Source organism: Phasianus colchicus, chromosome 1 (assembly GCF_987193195.1).
Source record: "Phasianus colchicus chromosome 1, bPhaCol1.hap1.1, whole genome shotgun sequence".
NCBI classification, from domain to species: Eukaryota; Metazoa; Chordata; class Aves; order Galliformes; family Phasianidae; genus Phasianus; species Phasianus colchicus.
Genome location: NC_143436.1, coordinates 40,226,165 through 40,239,830, shown reverse-complemented (window position 1 = coordinate 40,239,830; position 13,666 = coordinate 40,226,165). Strand labels below are relative to the sequence as shown.

General features: G+C 38.9%; 1 protein-coding gene across 1 annotated transcript in view; it reads left to right on the top strand.

Moving 5' to 3' along the window:
- The window catches only part of PAWR (pro-apoptotic WT1 regulator), a 71,937-nt gene that overhangs the window by 35,136 nt on the left and 23,135 nt on the right, over positions 1-13,666 (top strand). Inside the window, exon 2 of the mRNA XM_031589667.2 lies at positions 2,670-2,798. Coding sequence (XP_031445527.1) covers positions 2,670-2,798 — 129 coding nt within the window. The remainder of the gene's footprint in view (positions 1-2,669; positions 2,799-13,666) is intronic.

Genomic DNA, 13,666 nt, shown 5'->3' with positions numbered 1-13,666 from the left:
CTCAAAGAAGTGTCTTTATTCTCCAACCTGTGTTTACGTCAGTTGCTCAGATAAGTTCTGTGCTTGGGAAGGAAGCCTTTGGCTGCAGTATGAACTCCTTGAGGTTTTGAGTGCCTTGTGATGGTGCTGATTGAAAGCCTTCTCTGTTCTTTGCCTTTCCTGAGGAGGAAGGCAGGTGGGAATGTACCTTCCTGGCAAATCCTAACTGCTAGTGCCAATTTTAACATTCTGTGCCTGGAGATTTCCTATCAGATGATGGCATTTTGTTCCTGTCTAAGAACCCTGAGAGAAGGGTTGATACCAGGTGATGTTATATGAAAAGAGAGGAAAACATTCTTTCTCAGAGATGTAATTGTATTCAGGGAAAAGTATTTCTGTGAGATGCTTATGGTCTCTAGAAGAAAACTGAAGAGGTGTGCATCTGAAGGAGAGAATTGGGGAAGAAAGGAGCACTTGTGTCTGCTTGGTCATTACAAAGACTCTTTTTTGTTGTTGTTGTTCCTACAGCATTGGAATTTGAGTTTTATGTTTTTCTTTAAAGAATGCAGACCCTTGAAAATTTAAAGCTTTTTTCAGTGTCTGCAACGATAAGTGTTCTTCATCCTGTTGATTTTCTCCTTGGTTTATTAGAGGCTGCTCTTCTCCAGTTCCTCTCAGATTGTCTCTTTCATTTGAGTTTATCTGAGATCTTAATTCTTTACAGAAACAACTTAGAGGATAGAAGAACAATCAAACATTTTTTTCTGTTTTTCAAATAGAATATCACTCTTCACCTGCCTTGACATTAGTCTTAATTTATGTCAGACCTTCTGTGAACTTTGTAGTTCTTTCTGAACTTGTCAAGAGAAGAAGATGGCTCCATTTCTTGTGGCAGAGGCCTAGGTTTATTTTTGATACTGAGACTTCAGAATGGGCTACCTGAATGGTGGGATTAGATAAAATACAGGCTGAGGTTTATATTCCCAAAACTTTTCATTTTTACAGCTTATAAAAGGTGGAGAATGTTGCTTTAAAAATCAGCACCTAGAACGTACTATGACTGTTTTTGAAACTCTCTGTTAGTAACAGAACTGAGGCAACGGAGTGAAATATTTTTGATTTATAATAATTTAATTTGAGAAGATCACCTTCTGAAAATATTTTTGAGTGTATGATGATGATTCAGCCATAATAACCACTTTTTAAGTGTGCTATTCTCAAGTGATAGAAGTAGGCAAGTCTACAGTAATTGCATTAAGACGTTGATTAAAAGTACACTAGTGAAACTGCATTAGGATTCTGCCTTGGGTGGTGCTGCAGAGAACGTAAGTGGCCATTATTTGGGTTCACTTCTGTTTGCTTTTGGAAGTGCGTGCCATTTCAGTTTGTTTTTTAGCACTTCTGTCACAGCAATGCTTGCTTTGCAGCAGCCAAATTTACTTTGTTATACACTAATGTGATTTTCAGTTACTAAATAACACCTTTTTCTTTACAAAAATGCTACATTTCAGCATTTTCCTTGTAGGCTTTTGTCTACTCTTGTATCTTCTAGGTAAGACGATGTGAAAAATTGTCACTATCTAAACCTCAGATTAGTGATAAATCTTTTGTGGGCATTAGAAATTGGAATTCAAATCATTTTACATTCGCCCCTGTTGCCCTCTGCTTCTCAAGCTGTGGCACATTCATCTGGAAGCTTTCTCAAAAGCCTTAGAATTGTTTGTTTGCTGTGGTGGTGTTTTAACACCGAGTGCTAGCCAACAGTTTGTGATGTTGTGGACAAATGGTTTTGGAGCTTCGTGTCTGAGTCGAGATGGTCTTCCAAATACTTTCTGTAAATTTCTATAAGTTAAACTAATACAGACCAATCTAGACGCAGCTGACCTAGTGCAAAACTGGCTGAGCTGTTTCAGCCCTGGCTTCAGCATGACTTTGAGCTAGCACAAGGGCAGTGTTTCTGCCTTCTGTCCTCATGGTATTTTTTGGATCTCATTTATCAACAGTCAGTGCTTTAGAAATGTAGTCCTTTTGAGCTCAGCGTTTCAGTAAATGTGGTATGAAAAGGCAAGATTACATGTTTGTGTAAATTATTACTAACTTATACGAATGCCCAGCTGATTTCAAAATGACTATTTTCTGACAATAAATTTTCAAGGATGAACTCAGAGTTAAGGAGAACAATGGTAATATGGATGATTCAGTGAGATACTCCTGATACTTCTCACTCACTGTGTAAAAATTAAAAAAAAAAAAAATCAGCTATTGAGAGTAAAATGAATTCTTTCTGTATTTTTCCTTTTCTCTACTTCTTTCAGATCAGTTATGTAGAGGTAAAATTATTGTCTTGGACAAATGGGGCTGTAAAATCACAGAATCATTCAAGTGGAAGGTACAGTTTAAGCTCCTGCTCAAAGCAAGAGTAACGCTGAACTCAGACAACGTTGCGAAGGGCTCTGTCAAGCTGAATCTTGATTATTTCATTTTTTGTAATTAAGAAAAAAAGCAGTTGTCAAACTTCATTCTTGTACCGGAGATATCAAGCTCCATTAAAAATTCAATTAAACTTTTCTAAAAATTAAAATTAATCTTTTAGACTGTTGCTTCACTGATGCATGAATTTTATGAAATATGAAAAGCACGTGAAGCAAAATAGAAAGATGATTTTATAACTGAATATTTTTTTGTTTTAGAGCCTTGATGAATATGAAGATGATGAAGCAGGGCAGAAGGAGCGAAAGAAGGAGGATGCTATCACCCAACAGAATACGATACAAAATGAGAGTTCCAGTGCAGATTCCACTGGATCGTACTTAATACAGGTGAGATCCTAACACTTCCATTTGGTATTTTACTCTATTTTTTAACTGGTATTCCCTTGTTTTTGTTGGGTTTTTTTTGTTTGTTTGTTGAACCCTACTTAACAGTAGGCTATGTGCTATCTGGAAACAGACATGAAATCTGGGAGTTGTCACATACTCTTTCCCCAAACACACCACTTCTGAGACACACCTCTGACACCAGAATTGTCAAGCTAAAGGTATTAGTATCCAAGAAACACTCATTTGTTATGAGGAAGAGAAACTTCTCTGGATTCGGTACTGAAAAACACACAGAAAAGAATCTTTGCCACTTTTCCACATATCTTTTCTTCCCGTATTTTATTCTCCAGTCCTCTTGCAGTGCATGGCTGTCAATGAAATCTCCTTAGAGACCTTCAGAAGCTGCCTGGATGTGGTCCTGGGCACCCTGCTTGAGCAGGGATTGGAGCAGATAGACCCAGACAGCTCTGCCAGCTTCAGTCATTCTGTGTAGTTCTTGAGTAGTTTAGCTGTTACATCCTTCAGTGGCATCAATTGTTCCTTCAAAGTTTTAGGATTAAGTAACTTTTCATTTTGTTTATTTAAGTTCAACCAGCGCTTCTGTTTGAAGCAGATCCTTTGAGTCTTCTTTGAAGAAGCGTGCAAGTTCACCAAGTTCCTCCATATTGAACACCAAAAAAATATTCCTGCAGAGATAATAGCAGGAAAATGGTCATGTTTGAGTGTGCCTCTTACAGCTTGATCATTTATTGTCTTTACAGATTCTTTGGCAAGATTCCTCATTCTGAAATATTCACATACATTTTGAAAGTTGTTTGTCTGACTTAAAAAAAAATAATAATAATAATAATTATTGTGCTCTGCTTTCACCTTCTCACTAAGCATTCCAGAAGTTGTCACTTTCTGATTCCCCTAGTGGTATCATTACATAATATTTTGGCTCTATTCCCACATCCCATTCCCATTTATTCATCCATATAGCCTATTCTTCTTGACAAGCAAGCTAAATTTCTGTTTACCAGGCTGTCTGCATTAATCGTATCCTACAAAGTTCCAAGTTTGTCGCCTCCACATTCACAAAGGACTAGCTCTTCTTTGCTGACAGAGCATAGCAGGGATGTCTTGTTATTGGCAATACAAAAGAACGTCACAGTCCTCGTGTCTGGCAAAGACCCAGACTGGCACATGTACAGAACAGATGGAATATTAGAAAGTTGAAGCTGCTAAGACTTAATCAGTTTATTACTGACTCTGTCAACTTGCTTTTTTACTAGAAGGCTTTTGTAAGTTGCCCAAATTTAACAGAATTTGTCATCACCATTATTTCAGTTTTGACTTAGTTTCCCTTTGATGCTGCTCTAATGGTTGAGCTTCATTCTCTTCTTAAATGTTGAGTTTATACTGAATATTCAAGAACTCACTTGGTTCGGTTGACTTTGACAAATAATTATTATAGTTCTACCTATTAGGCAAAGTAAGTGCATTTCCTTAGTTGAAGACATGTTCACTACTTGTCCATTCTGCTATTTTACAAAAGTTGAAAATAATTACTGTAACATTTATATGGGAAACAAGAAAGTTGATACTGGCTTTGTGTCTGAGGGAGAAATGTATTGCTGAATAATGTTCTCTTGTTTCCAGTCTTTCACCTGATCTTTCATCTTTATTTTAGTATTGTCAGACATCTCTTTTCTCTGTATTGTGGGAAAATGCAGTTTTTGAAAACAGATTTGAGTGCTTAGCTGACTGATTTTGAAGCCGTTGATGCAAAGCACAGAGATAAGAGATTTGTTTCAGAGTAGACAGGAGAGTATTTTTTCCTGAAGGAGAATTTATTTTGGCTGAAATCAACATAGGGATTTTTTTTTTTTCATGTTAGAAACATGGAAAGTGGTAAGTCTGGCAGCTTTATAAACATTGAAAAAAAAAAAACATTACAATCAGAACTGTCAGTAAACTTTAGCAAATGCAAGTGTGGAAAGCCTCACTTGGCCAGGTGAATCAAAACTAAATCCACTCTCAATTACAGAACAAGCGTGTTCTGACTTTCTTACATGATTTCTCTCCTATTTTTAAGGCTGCAAGGTTGTGGGTCACTGTGCTGTGGAGTGTCCAGTGATGTTTACTGGGGGATGTAGGCTGAGAAAGGTAATGCTAAGGACAAGTAGTAATTACAGCTAGAAACTGGCAGTCTGGCAATTAACACAAGCCTATCTCATGCTTAGCAGAGATGGTAAAATGGAAAATAGTGCAGAAATATTTGTTAGCAATGTCTTTCTTGATCGTTGGACAGAAATGTTCACCCTGAATTTAAGAACGTCTCAGTTGAAAACCTGCAAGGGTTGGCTGAAAAAATGATTAGTCCACTGAAGATATTTTTTAGTCACTTAAAACACTTGCTGGATTCCACAAGGTGGAAAAAATACAACAGATCTGTTAATACTCAATTCCAGTGTATGTATACAAGATCTTATCTTTTTACATCAAATAATTCAAGTTATGCTGACACCACGGACAATGCTTTCTGGAATTCCATTACTTGGGGAATATTTTTGGAGACTAGATGCATAAATATGTGCTCTTCTTCGAGCAGACCTTTTCAAGAAAAGTTAAAATGACTACTTAGTCGTGATAGAAGTGATATCTGAGTGCGATACCACGATGTAGTGTCTGTATTATAGACTGGTTTGTGTTGGAAGGGACCTTAAATATCATCTAGTTCCAACCCCCCCAGCTGTGTGCAGGACTACCCCCTCCCTCCCACGAGATCAGGCTGCCCACAGCTCCATCCAGCCTGGCCTTGTATACCTCCAGGGATCCACAACCTTTCTGGGCAACTTTGTGCCAGGGCCTCACCAGTTTGAGTAAAAAAAATATAATGTTTTCATAATGTCTAACCTAAATCTCATCTCTTTTAGTTTTAAGCCATTCCATCTTGTCCTATTGCTATCAGACTATGTAAAAAGTTGGTCCCCCTTCTGCTTGTATGCTCCATTCATGTACTGGAAGGCTGCAGTGAGGTGCCATCAGAGCACTCTCTTCTCCAAGCTAAAGAAGCCCAACTTCCTCAGCTCAAGTATTACTTACAGTGTTTCTGGAAAACTAGAGAGCAAATTGAGCAAAGTTGAGAAGATTAATCCAAAGTCCTCAGAAAGATTTGCAGCAGTAGAGAGACGTGCGTGTGTGTATATATATACACACACATATTTGCACACATGTATATAGATGCACACAGACGTATGTGTATATATACACACACATAAAAAATTTATTATGAAGAAAGAAGACTGAGACTTGGCTTGATGATGATTGTAGTGACATAGGGCTGAAATACAATAAAGCTTTCTTAGGAAGAAAAATGAGATTAAAAAGTGTCCCTAAGGCAAATAAAGCTCACCTTAAAATTAAATTTTACTTTTTTCACACTGTGGCAATTTATCAACATATGAAAAGGAGTATGGATTCTCTCATTCCTTAAAACCTTCCAGTCTCTCGTGGGCTGTGGGTTTTTTGTTTTGGTTTTGGGTGGTTGGTTGGTTTGGGTTTTTTCTGCTTTTTCTGTTTTTTTTTTTGTTTTGTTTTGTTTTTTTTTTTAGTGAGTGTTACTTGTTTTTGTGGCAATTATGCTATTATCATGCTGAACCATCATTCTCAACATTGGAAATAGTTTGAAATCCTGTGTTTTGCATTAGCTTCCTTACTTTCAGCTCATGTTTTATTTCAAGTGTTCTAGTGTCTGTGAATGCTTGCTGTTTGCTAGGCACTTGTGTGAACACACCACAAAAATACCATCTGCTCTGAACAGTCTGACATTTAAGTAAGTATAAAATGTGGCGATGGTTCAGTAAATATGCATTGGCAAGAACACCAAGAAATAACAACGTATTTAAGATCTCCAGAATTATTTTGGCGTTGGGGTGGGGTTTATTGTATTCTAGATAGGTGTTTTTCTCCCTACTGATGACAAAAGGAGTCTGACTAGATCAGGTACAGACATCTAAAATTACATGGGCTGAATCATTTTCTCTCCCTGACAGACTTGGGCCAGGCACATCAGAAGGTTTTGGTTCTAAAGGAACTGTAAGTAGGTATGACATTTGAGATAGGATGAGATACCAGATTTGTGCCTATAAGCGTGGAAAGGGTATACTTTGTCCCTTTATGAGGGTTAACCTTTCTGAAATAAATATTCTGAATCCTTTCAGTGAAAGATAATGTTTACAAAAATCATTCTGATTTTAACATATCTTGCTGTGAAATGGGAAGGCTGATCTTTTTTCTGTCACACGGTAGCACGAGTTGTCTAATTAATTTCTTACTTCTTAGTTAAGGAACAGCAGCTGATAACTAGTACAGTCACCAACGCCTATTGTGGCAGTGATTCACAAAAATTCTCTGTACTGTGCTTTGCTAGAAATCTGCTCTTGGATTTGTGCTCCTGGCATGAAACCGGTAGGGGAATTTTGCTTCACAAAAGTTCTGAAGTCTGGGACTCCAGTGGGAGACATGACTCATGCTTTTTGTTAAGCCATACCTGCTTGCTGTACCTGACTGTGTATTGTATGCTGTTGCAGAGCCCAGGAACTTAAGCAGGGCCTTTGGGCACTAGTTAGAAATTGTGGTAGTCTTGTTCTAGCTGCTAGTTTAGCTTTGTGTATGTGATTGTAGTGGGTATTTCTCAGAGTTCCAATTGCTCATAGATTGTGCAGCAACTAGAAGGAAACCCAAGGAATTGTAAAATGTTCGATCTTGTCAAATGATTTCATGGAAGATAGAACATCCATGAGATAGATTTGAGGTATTTAAACATTCACTCTGACATGCAGTCAACAACTCTAGAGATGCTTGCTAGGAAAAAAAAAAAAAGTAATTTCATTTGCAGTACTGAACTTTATGGTCATTGATATATCTTAAATTATAAGCTCTTCTTCAGCCATCTTCTTCAGTGACGTTGGTAAGGGGCTAGTGCTCAGGAAGGCTGTGCTGCCATTCAGCAAGACCTGGACGGGCTGGAGAGTTAGGCAGAGAGGAATTGGATGAGGTTTAACCAAAGCAAATGTAGAGTCTTGCAGCTGGGGAGGAATAACCACATGCACCAGTACAGGTTTGGGGATGACCTGCTGGAGAGGAGCTCTGTGGAGAAGGACCTGGGGTTCCTGGTGGATGACAGGCTGGCCATGAGCCGGCAGTGTGCCCTGGTGGCCAAGAAGGCCAATGGGATTCTGGAGTGCATTGAAAAGTATGGCCAGGAGGTCAGGGGAGGTGATCCTCCCTCTCTACTCTGCCCTGGTGAGGCCTCATCTGGAGTACTGTGTCCAGGTCTGGGCTCCCCGGTACAAAAAAAAGACAGGGATCTCCTGGAAAGAGTCCAGCGGAGGGCCACAAAGATGGTGAAGGGCCTGGAGCATCTCTTGTATGAGGAAAGGCTGAGTGACATGGGTCCGTTCAGCCTTGAGAAAAGAAGACTGAGAGGGGATCTTTTAATATCTATAAATATCTAAGGGAGGCAAAGGGATCAGGCCAGACTCTTTTTTGTCCCCTTGACAACAGGACAAGGGGAAATGGCCACAGACTGAAGCATAGGAAGTTCCTCACAAATGTGCATAAAAACTTCTTCACAGTGAGGATGACAGAGCACTGGACCAAGCTGCCCAGGGAGGTTGTGGATGATATTTAGAGGTCCCTTCCAGCCCCTAGAATTCTGTGATTATATTACTGAAATAAATTTCTGTGCATTTTTATACAGGCTAAAGCTTGACCCTAGTGCTGTCTTCCTGCAGACCTGTTAGTTCCAAGCTGAAGTCACCTGGCTTGATTTATTAGTGAGACCACTTGGTCGTGATTTGCACATTCAGTCATACGTGAGCATGAAAACTGAAGGAAAAACATGTCTGATCTTGTTTTAACCTTTTGTTCTAGATAGGCCTAACATATCTCTAGAACACTGTGAATGATTCCTAAGAGGAATGCAGTCTGAGAGATACCCACAGAAGTGCTGTGTGGCAGTTGTCATTGTTTAAATACTGCAATTTGCTTCAGATGAGACCCAGCACATGGAAATTTTTTGAAACAGCTGTGCACTCCAGTGTTACAGCACTGTGAATGTTGTTTAATAGAGGCACCTCACAAGCTATGCTGAAAGCGGTAAATAAAATAAAGTTAGGGAATAAAAGACTCTGGTGACTTCTTAGCTGTGTAAGAAAGGATGAGGAATGCAGGGAACTGAACTATTACGTGCATCTCCATTAGGAAACAGAGCTGAAAACCTGCTTGGCACAACTGTCCCCTGAGTTTCCTACTTGAATCTTATGCCAAGAATATGCTGCCAAATACATTTCTTAACTCATATTGCTGTTAATACCTGTCTATTTTGCACTTGCTGGCTTTTTCTTTTGCATAACAGTGTAATGTCATACAGCATCATCTTGTAATTACTGTTATCTGAGGTGTACAGTAATGGTGTTTCTATCTATTCAGATATACGCAGCTTTTCAGTGATGTTTTCTATCTGAGTTTCATGTCATTCTTACAAAGGAGAACATGAATTTAAAAGCCATAATTGACCTTTTTAATGTCTATTTTTGTGGTGCAGCTTTCTGTTTATTGAGACTACTCAGTTGTGCAAGAGGAAATGCCCAAATGTATTAAGACATGCTTTTATTTTTTATGCTGTATTTCTTCAGATGTTAGGCCAAGTATTATTTTATATGATAGTTTGCTCATAATATAGATTTTTAAAAAAGAGCAAATAAGATGTGTTTAAAATACAGGAGTATGTAAATTGAGAGGAGCTGGTTTGGGGTAAATTAGGTTGTATATTGTTCTGCAAAATCAGACTGATATTTGATAGTTGAATTACCAGATAATGTTGGGGTTTCTATTTGCAGATTAACAGCATGATCCCTCATGGAGGTGGTGCAAAAGCAGTCATTAGTATCTGCAGAGCACTTAGGCACTAATAGGGAATGCAATAGAAAGATTCATTAGGAAATTTTATTGTATTTTGAAAACATTTCCATAAAATGGATTAAAAATCATTAAAATCCAATGTTTAAGTATTGAAGGGTCACTTTTAATGTATTTGCACCTAAGGTAGGTTCTCTGTGTACAGTGGCTTTAAGGTAAGTGACGTCAGGTGCAGAGAGCTCACTGCACTGTGCAGTTCCTGACATGAACCAGGTGCTTCCCATGTTTAACAGAGATGCTTGGCATGACTTGGGAGACCCACTTTATTCCTGTTATCTGTATAAGGTAAATAGTAACATAGGAATTCCATCTTTCTGTGATCACGCACAATCAGTAAGTCATGCCAGCAGCCTGCAGTAATACAGGCACATATCCAGAGCTTTTGGAATATGCCAACTACAAAAAATAAGGCAGAGAGTGGCCAATTCTTAAATATTCAGCATATGCAGAGCACTGAGCAGTACTCAGAGAGCTGTTGGTTGTGTTCCATGGAAGAACACGTGGAAAAATATGACAAGGCATGGTATCATAAGAAGCAGTGTCATGAAGTGTGTAGCTATAGGGATTTGAATGAAAGCTGCCTAAGTTACAGCATTCTGGCATTTCTGAACTGATTGACTTTGCAGCCTTAATTTTTATCAGTAGTATGGGAGATAGTAGGAAAAAGCCTCCAAAAAAGCATTCAAACCATAAATTATTCTACAATTTCTCTGAGTTTAGGAGTCATGATGTTGCACTTGGCTGATATAATTTAAAGTCCTTAAACAATACTGAAGTCCTTATTAAAAAATGAGGTTAGATTCTAATTAAATTGTCTGGTGGTTGGGTGTTTTTTTTTTTTTTATTTTTAATAGAAGCTCTGTTTAAAAACAGTGGAATCCTTAACTTGATGGGACTGCATCACAGTGACTTCTGTAGCAGTTACAGGCTTCTCTAAAATCTTCCTCCTGTCCTTTCCTGCAAGCAGATTTTTTGTGTGGTCCACGCCAGCTCAGTAAGAGCTGCCTTCCCAGAGGATCTGCACACTCTCAGCAGCATTGCTTGTGCTGCCTGCAGTGAGCATTTTAGACATCTGTGTTCAGTAGTGTTTAATTTTGTGAAGGAGTTGTTTAAACTTAAAATCCTGTTTCGGGAATGTGTTTCATGCCTTGTAAATAATGTCAAATTTAGCTGTGTTTTCTAGTTGAATACAAGTTTCAATGTGCCTGTGCACCTGCACAACAGTGCAATGGAAGACCTGCATGAAAACTCATGAGGAATCAAGCCTGAGGTCAGGCAAGGCAGAGTGGGATTCCTTGCTCCTGCTTCAGGTTGTCCCTCTGAGCAGCAGCAAGCACATCAGCACAGCCAGTGGGACAGGCACTGCTTAATCACATTATCACAAAATGATTTGGGTTGGAATGGACCTTGAAGCCCAACAGTTCCAGGGACACTTCCCACTACATCAGGCTGCCAGAAGCCTCATCCAGCCTGGCCATGAATGCTTCCAGAGATGGGGCATCCACAGGTTCTCTGGGCAGCCTGTTCCAGTGCCTCACCACCCTCTGAGTAAAGAATTTCCTGCTAATGTCTAATATAAATCTCCCCTTTTCTAGTTTAAAACTGTTCCTCCTTGTCCTGTCACTATCAGACCACATAAAAATTCAGTCCCTGTCTTGGAAGGCCACAGTGAGGTCTCCCAGGAGTCTTCTCCAGGCTGAACAAGCACAGCTCCCTCAGTCTTTCTTCATAAGAGTACTCCAGCTCTCTTAAGTCCTTGGGCAGACTGAATGGGAAACAAGTGTGTGCAGTATGCTTTCTTTATTGTAGCTTCTGTTACGCTTGGTTCCATTCCCTCCATTAGGATTTTTTTGCTTTGGTTACTTTTTTTCTTTTTTTATCTCCTGCTGTTACTGCCATGTACTCAGCCTCTATGAGCAGGGCTTTTTTTCATTGTTGCCTTATTTGTTTCTTTCACTTTTGACTTCGTGAACTTGTGTTCCAAAATTGCTTAAGCTAGTGTTGTGCCAGTTCAGAGCCTTTATGCAGCCAGAAAGAATAGGAAGCAATTCCTGCCTAATGTTTCGATCTGTCAGCAGAGGCCTCCTGTCAAGGAATTCGTTTTAATGCCACGTGCTTTGTTTTTTGGATTGGCATCACTTTTAACTCAGGTAATTGACTGTTCATTTGGAAAATTTTATTCCCAAAAGAGTTGGTATGGAAATTCTGCTTGGCTGCTGAAAATGATGGTGCCTAAGTGGGTATTTCCTCCTAATCTTTTAGAATTTCTTGAATAGAAATGGTCATCACAGAGTATGCACTCTAGCTGAGGCCTCTGTGGGAAGAAAAGTCCTCTGCTAAATACAGACTTAATGAGAAGTGAAGGACTTCCTACTGTATCTTCTCGTGGAAATAAAATCCAGCATGACTGATGGCAAAAGCTTCTGTAAGGCAAAGAATCATATGATCTTTTGAGTTGAAACAAAAGGTGACACTCGTCACATTTGTTTTCTGTTTGGAGTGCCCAACTGCTTCTCCTGAGTTCTTCGGGCTCTTTGGGGTTAAATTCTGCATGGACATAGAAAGGGAGAAAAAAGATTGAAGAAAAAACTCTGGTCATGCATTTTAGTATGTAAAGTTTCCTTATTTAGAAGCTGTTTTCTTCTTGATGGCTCTTGACATGCCCAGGAGTTAACTGATTACCTGCAGGTGTCTCTTCTCATTTTTTTTTCTCCTCTCTTAATGCCTTTGGTACTTTGCTGGTGGTAAGAACTGAGGGTACTCGCCTCCCATTACACATCTGATTGGATGCCCTAGACATTCTTGCAGCATTTCTCAGTGGCCTTCTGGCTCTGTGCATGTAAAGAGATGACTCAGAATTCTTTCAGCTTCATGGCAACAATCCCTATCACTTGCACCTAGGTGTTTGAGCATGTTATTTCTTGTTTGAAATCTCTTTTAGTTATTATATAGTAATAAAAAGTAGAAGGTATGAGTGTAAAAAAAAATACATATATATAATAATGATGAGAAATCTCCACCACCAGCTCAGGCTACCCAGGGCCCCATCCAGCCTGGCCCTGAGCGCATCCAGGGATGGGGCACCACAGCTTCTCTGGGCAGCTGTGCCAATGCCTCACTGCTTTCTGAGAACAGAATTTTGTCCTCACATCAAAACAGTCAGACAGTATTTCTAAAATAGGTGATTAAAATTATATTAACTTTATTTTTTTTCTCTTTAGCATAGATTTAAAAAAAAAGTATGCCTCTTCTCCTCTCTGATATTTTTTGTTAGGTCTCACTTGTCTACATCAGCTGCCTCACAGGAAGAGATTGTTCTTTATTGCTGACCTGGGATTAAGTTCCTGGGTGCTTCATTATCAAAATTGAGTTTTCATTTCCAGAATACAGAAACATCTTTGTCCTGCTCATAGATTCATATGTGGCATATTTTAAAAACATAATTTGGGTATAAATAAAACAAAGCTCTTCTGAACTGTATTGGTTCCCATTTGACAGTAGAAATCAAAGGTAGATTAAAATATGATGTCAGAATACATAAGAATAGCAGGACAACATTTATTTCCACTTGATCCTATCAGGTTCCTGTTTCAGTTTATTCTGTAAATGATTAATAAGAAGTGATAACATCGTGCTTTTTTTTAACAGTTTTAGACATAAAAGCTCATTTTTAGAATGGCTGCTTATAAAAGAGATTTACTGGGTGTGTAAAGAGTTTCTAAGGTCATCCAAACCAGGAAGAAATAAAATGCAGTGAATCCAAGCAATAGATGTAAAATCTTGGCAGCTAGGAGAATAAGAGGAGGGGAGGAAGCCTGGGATGATGTTGTATGTATAATCTTCTGTCCAAGCAGAAATCTGGAAATTGCACAGCTACAGGGGTGCAAGTAGCTGAGTAATGT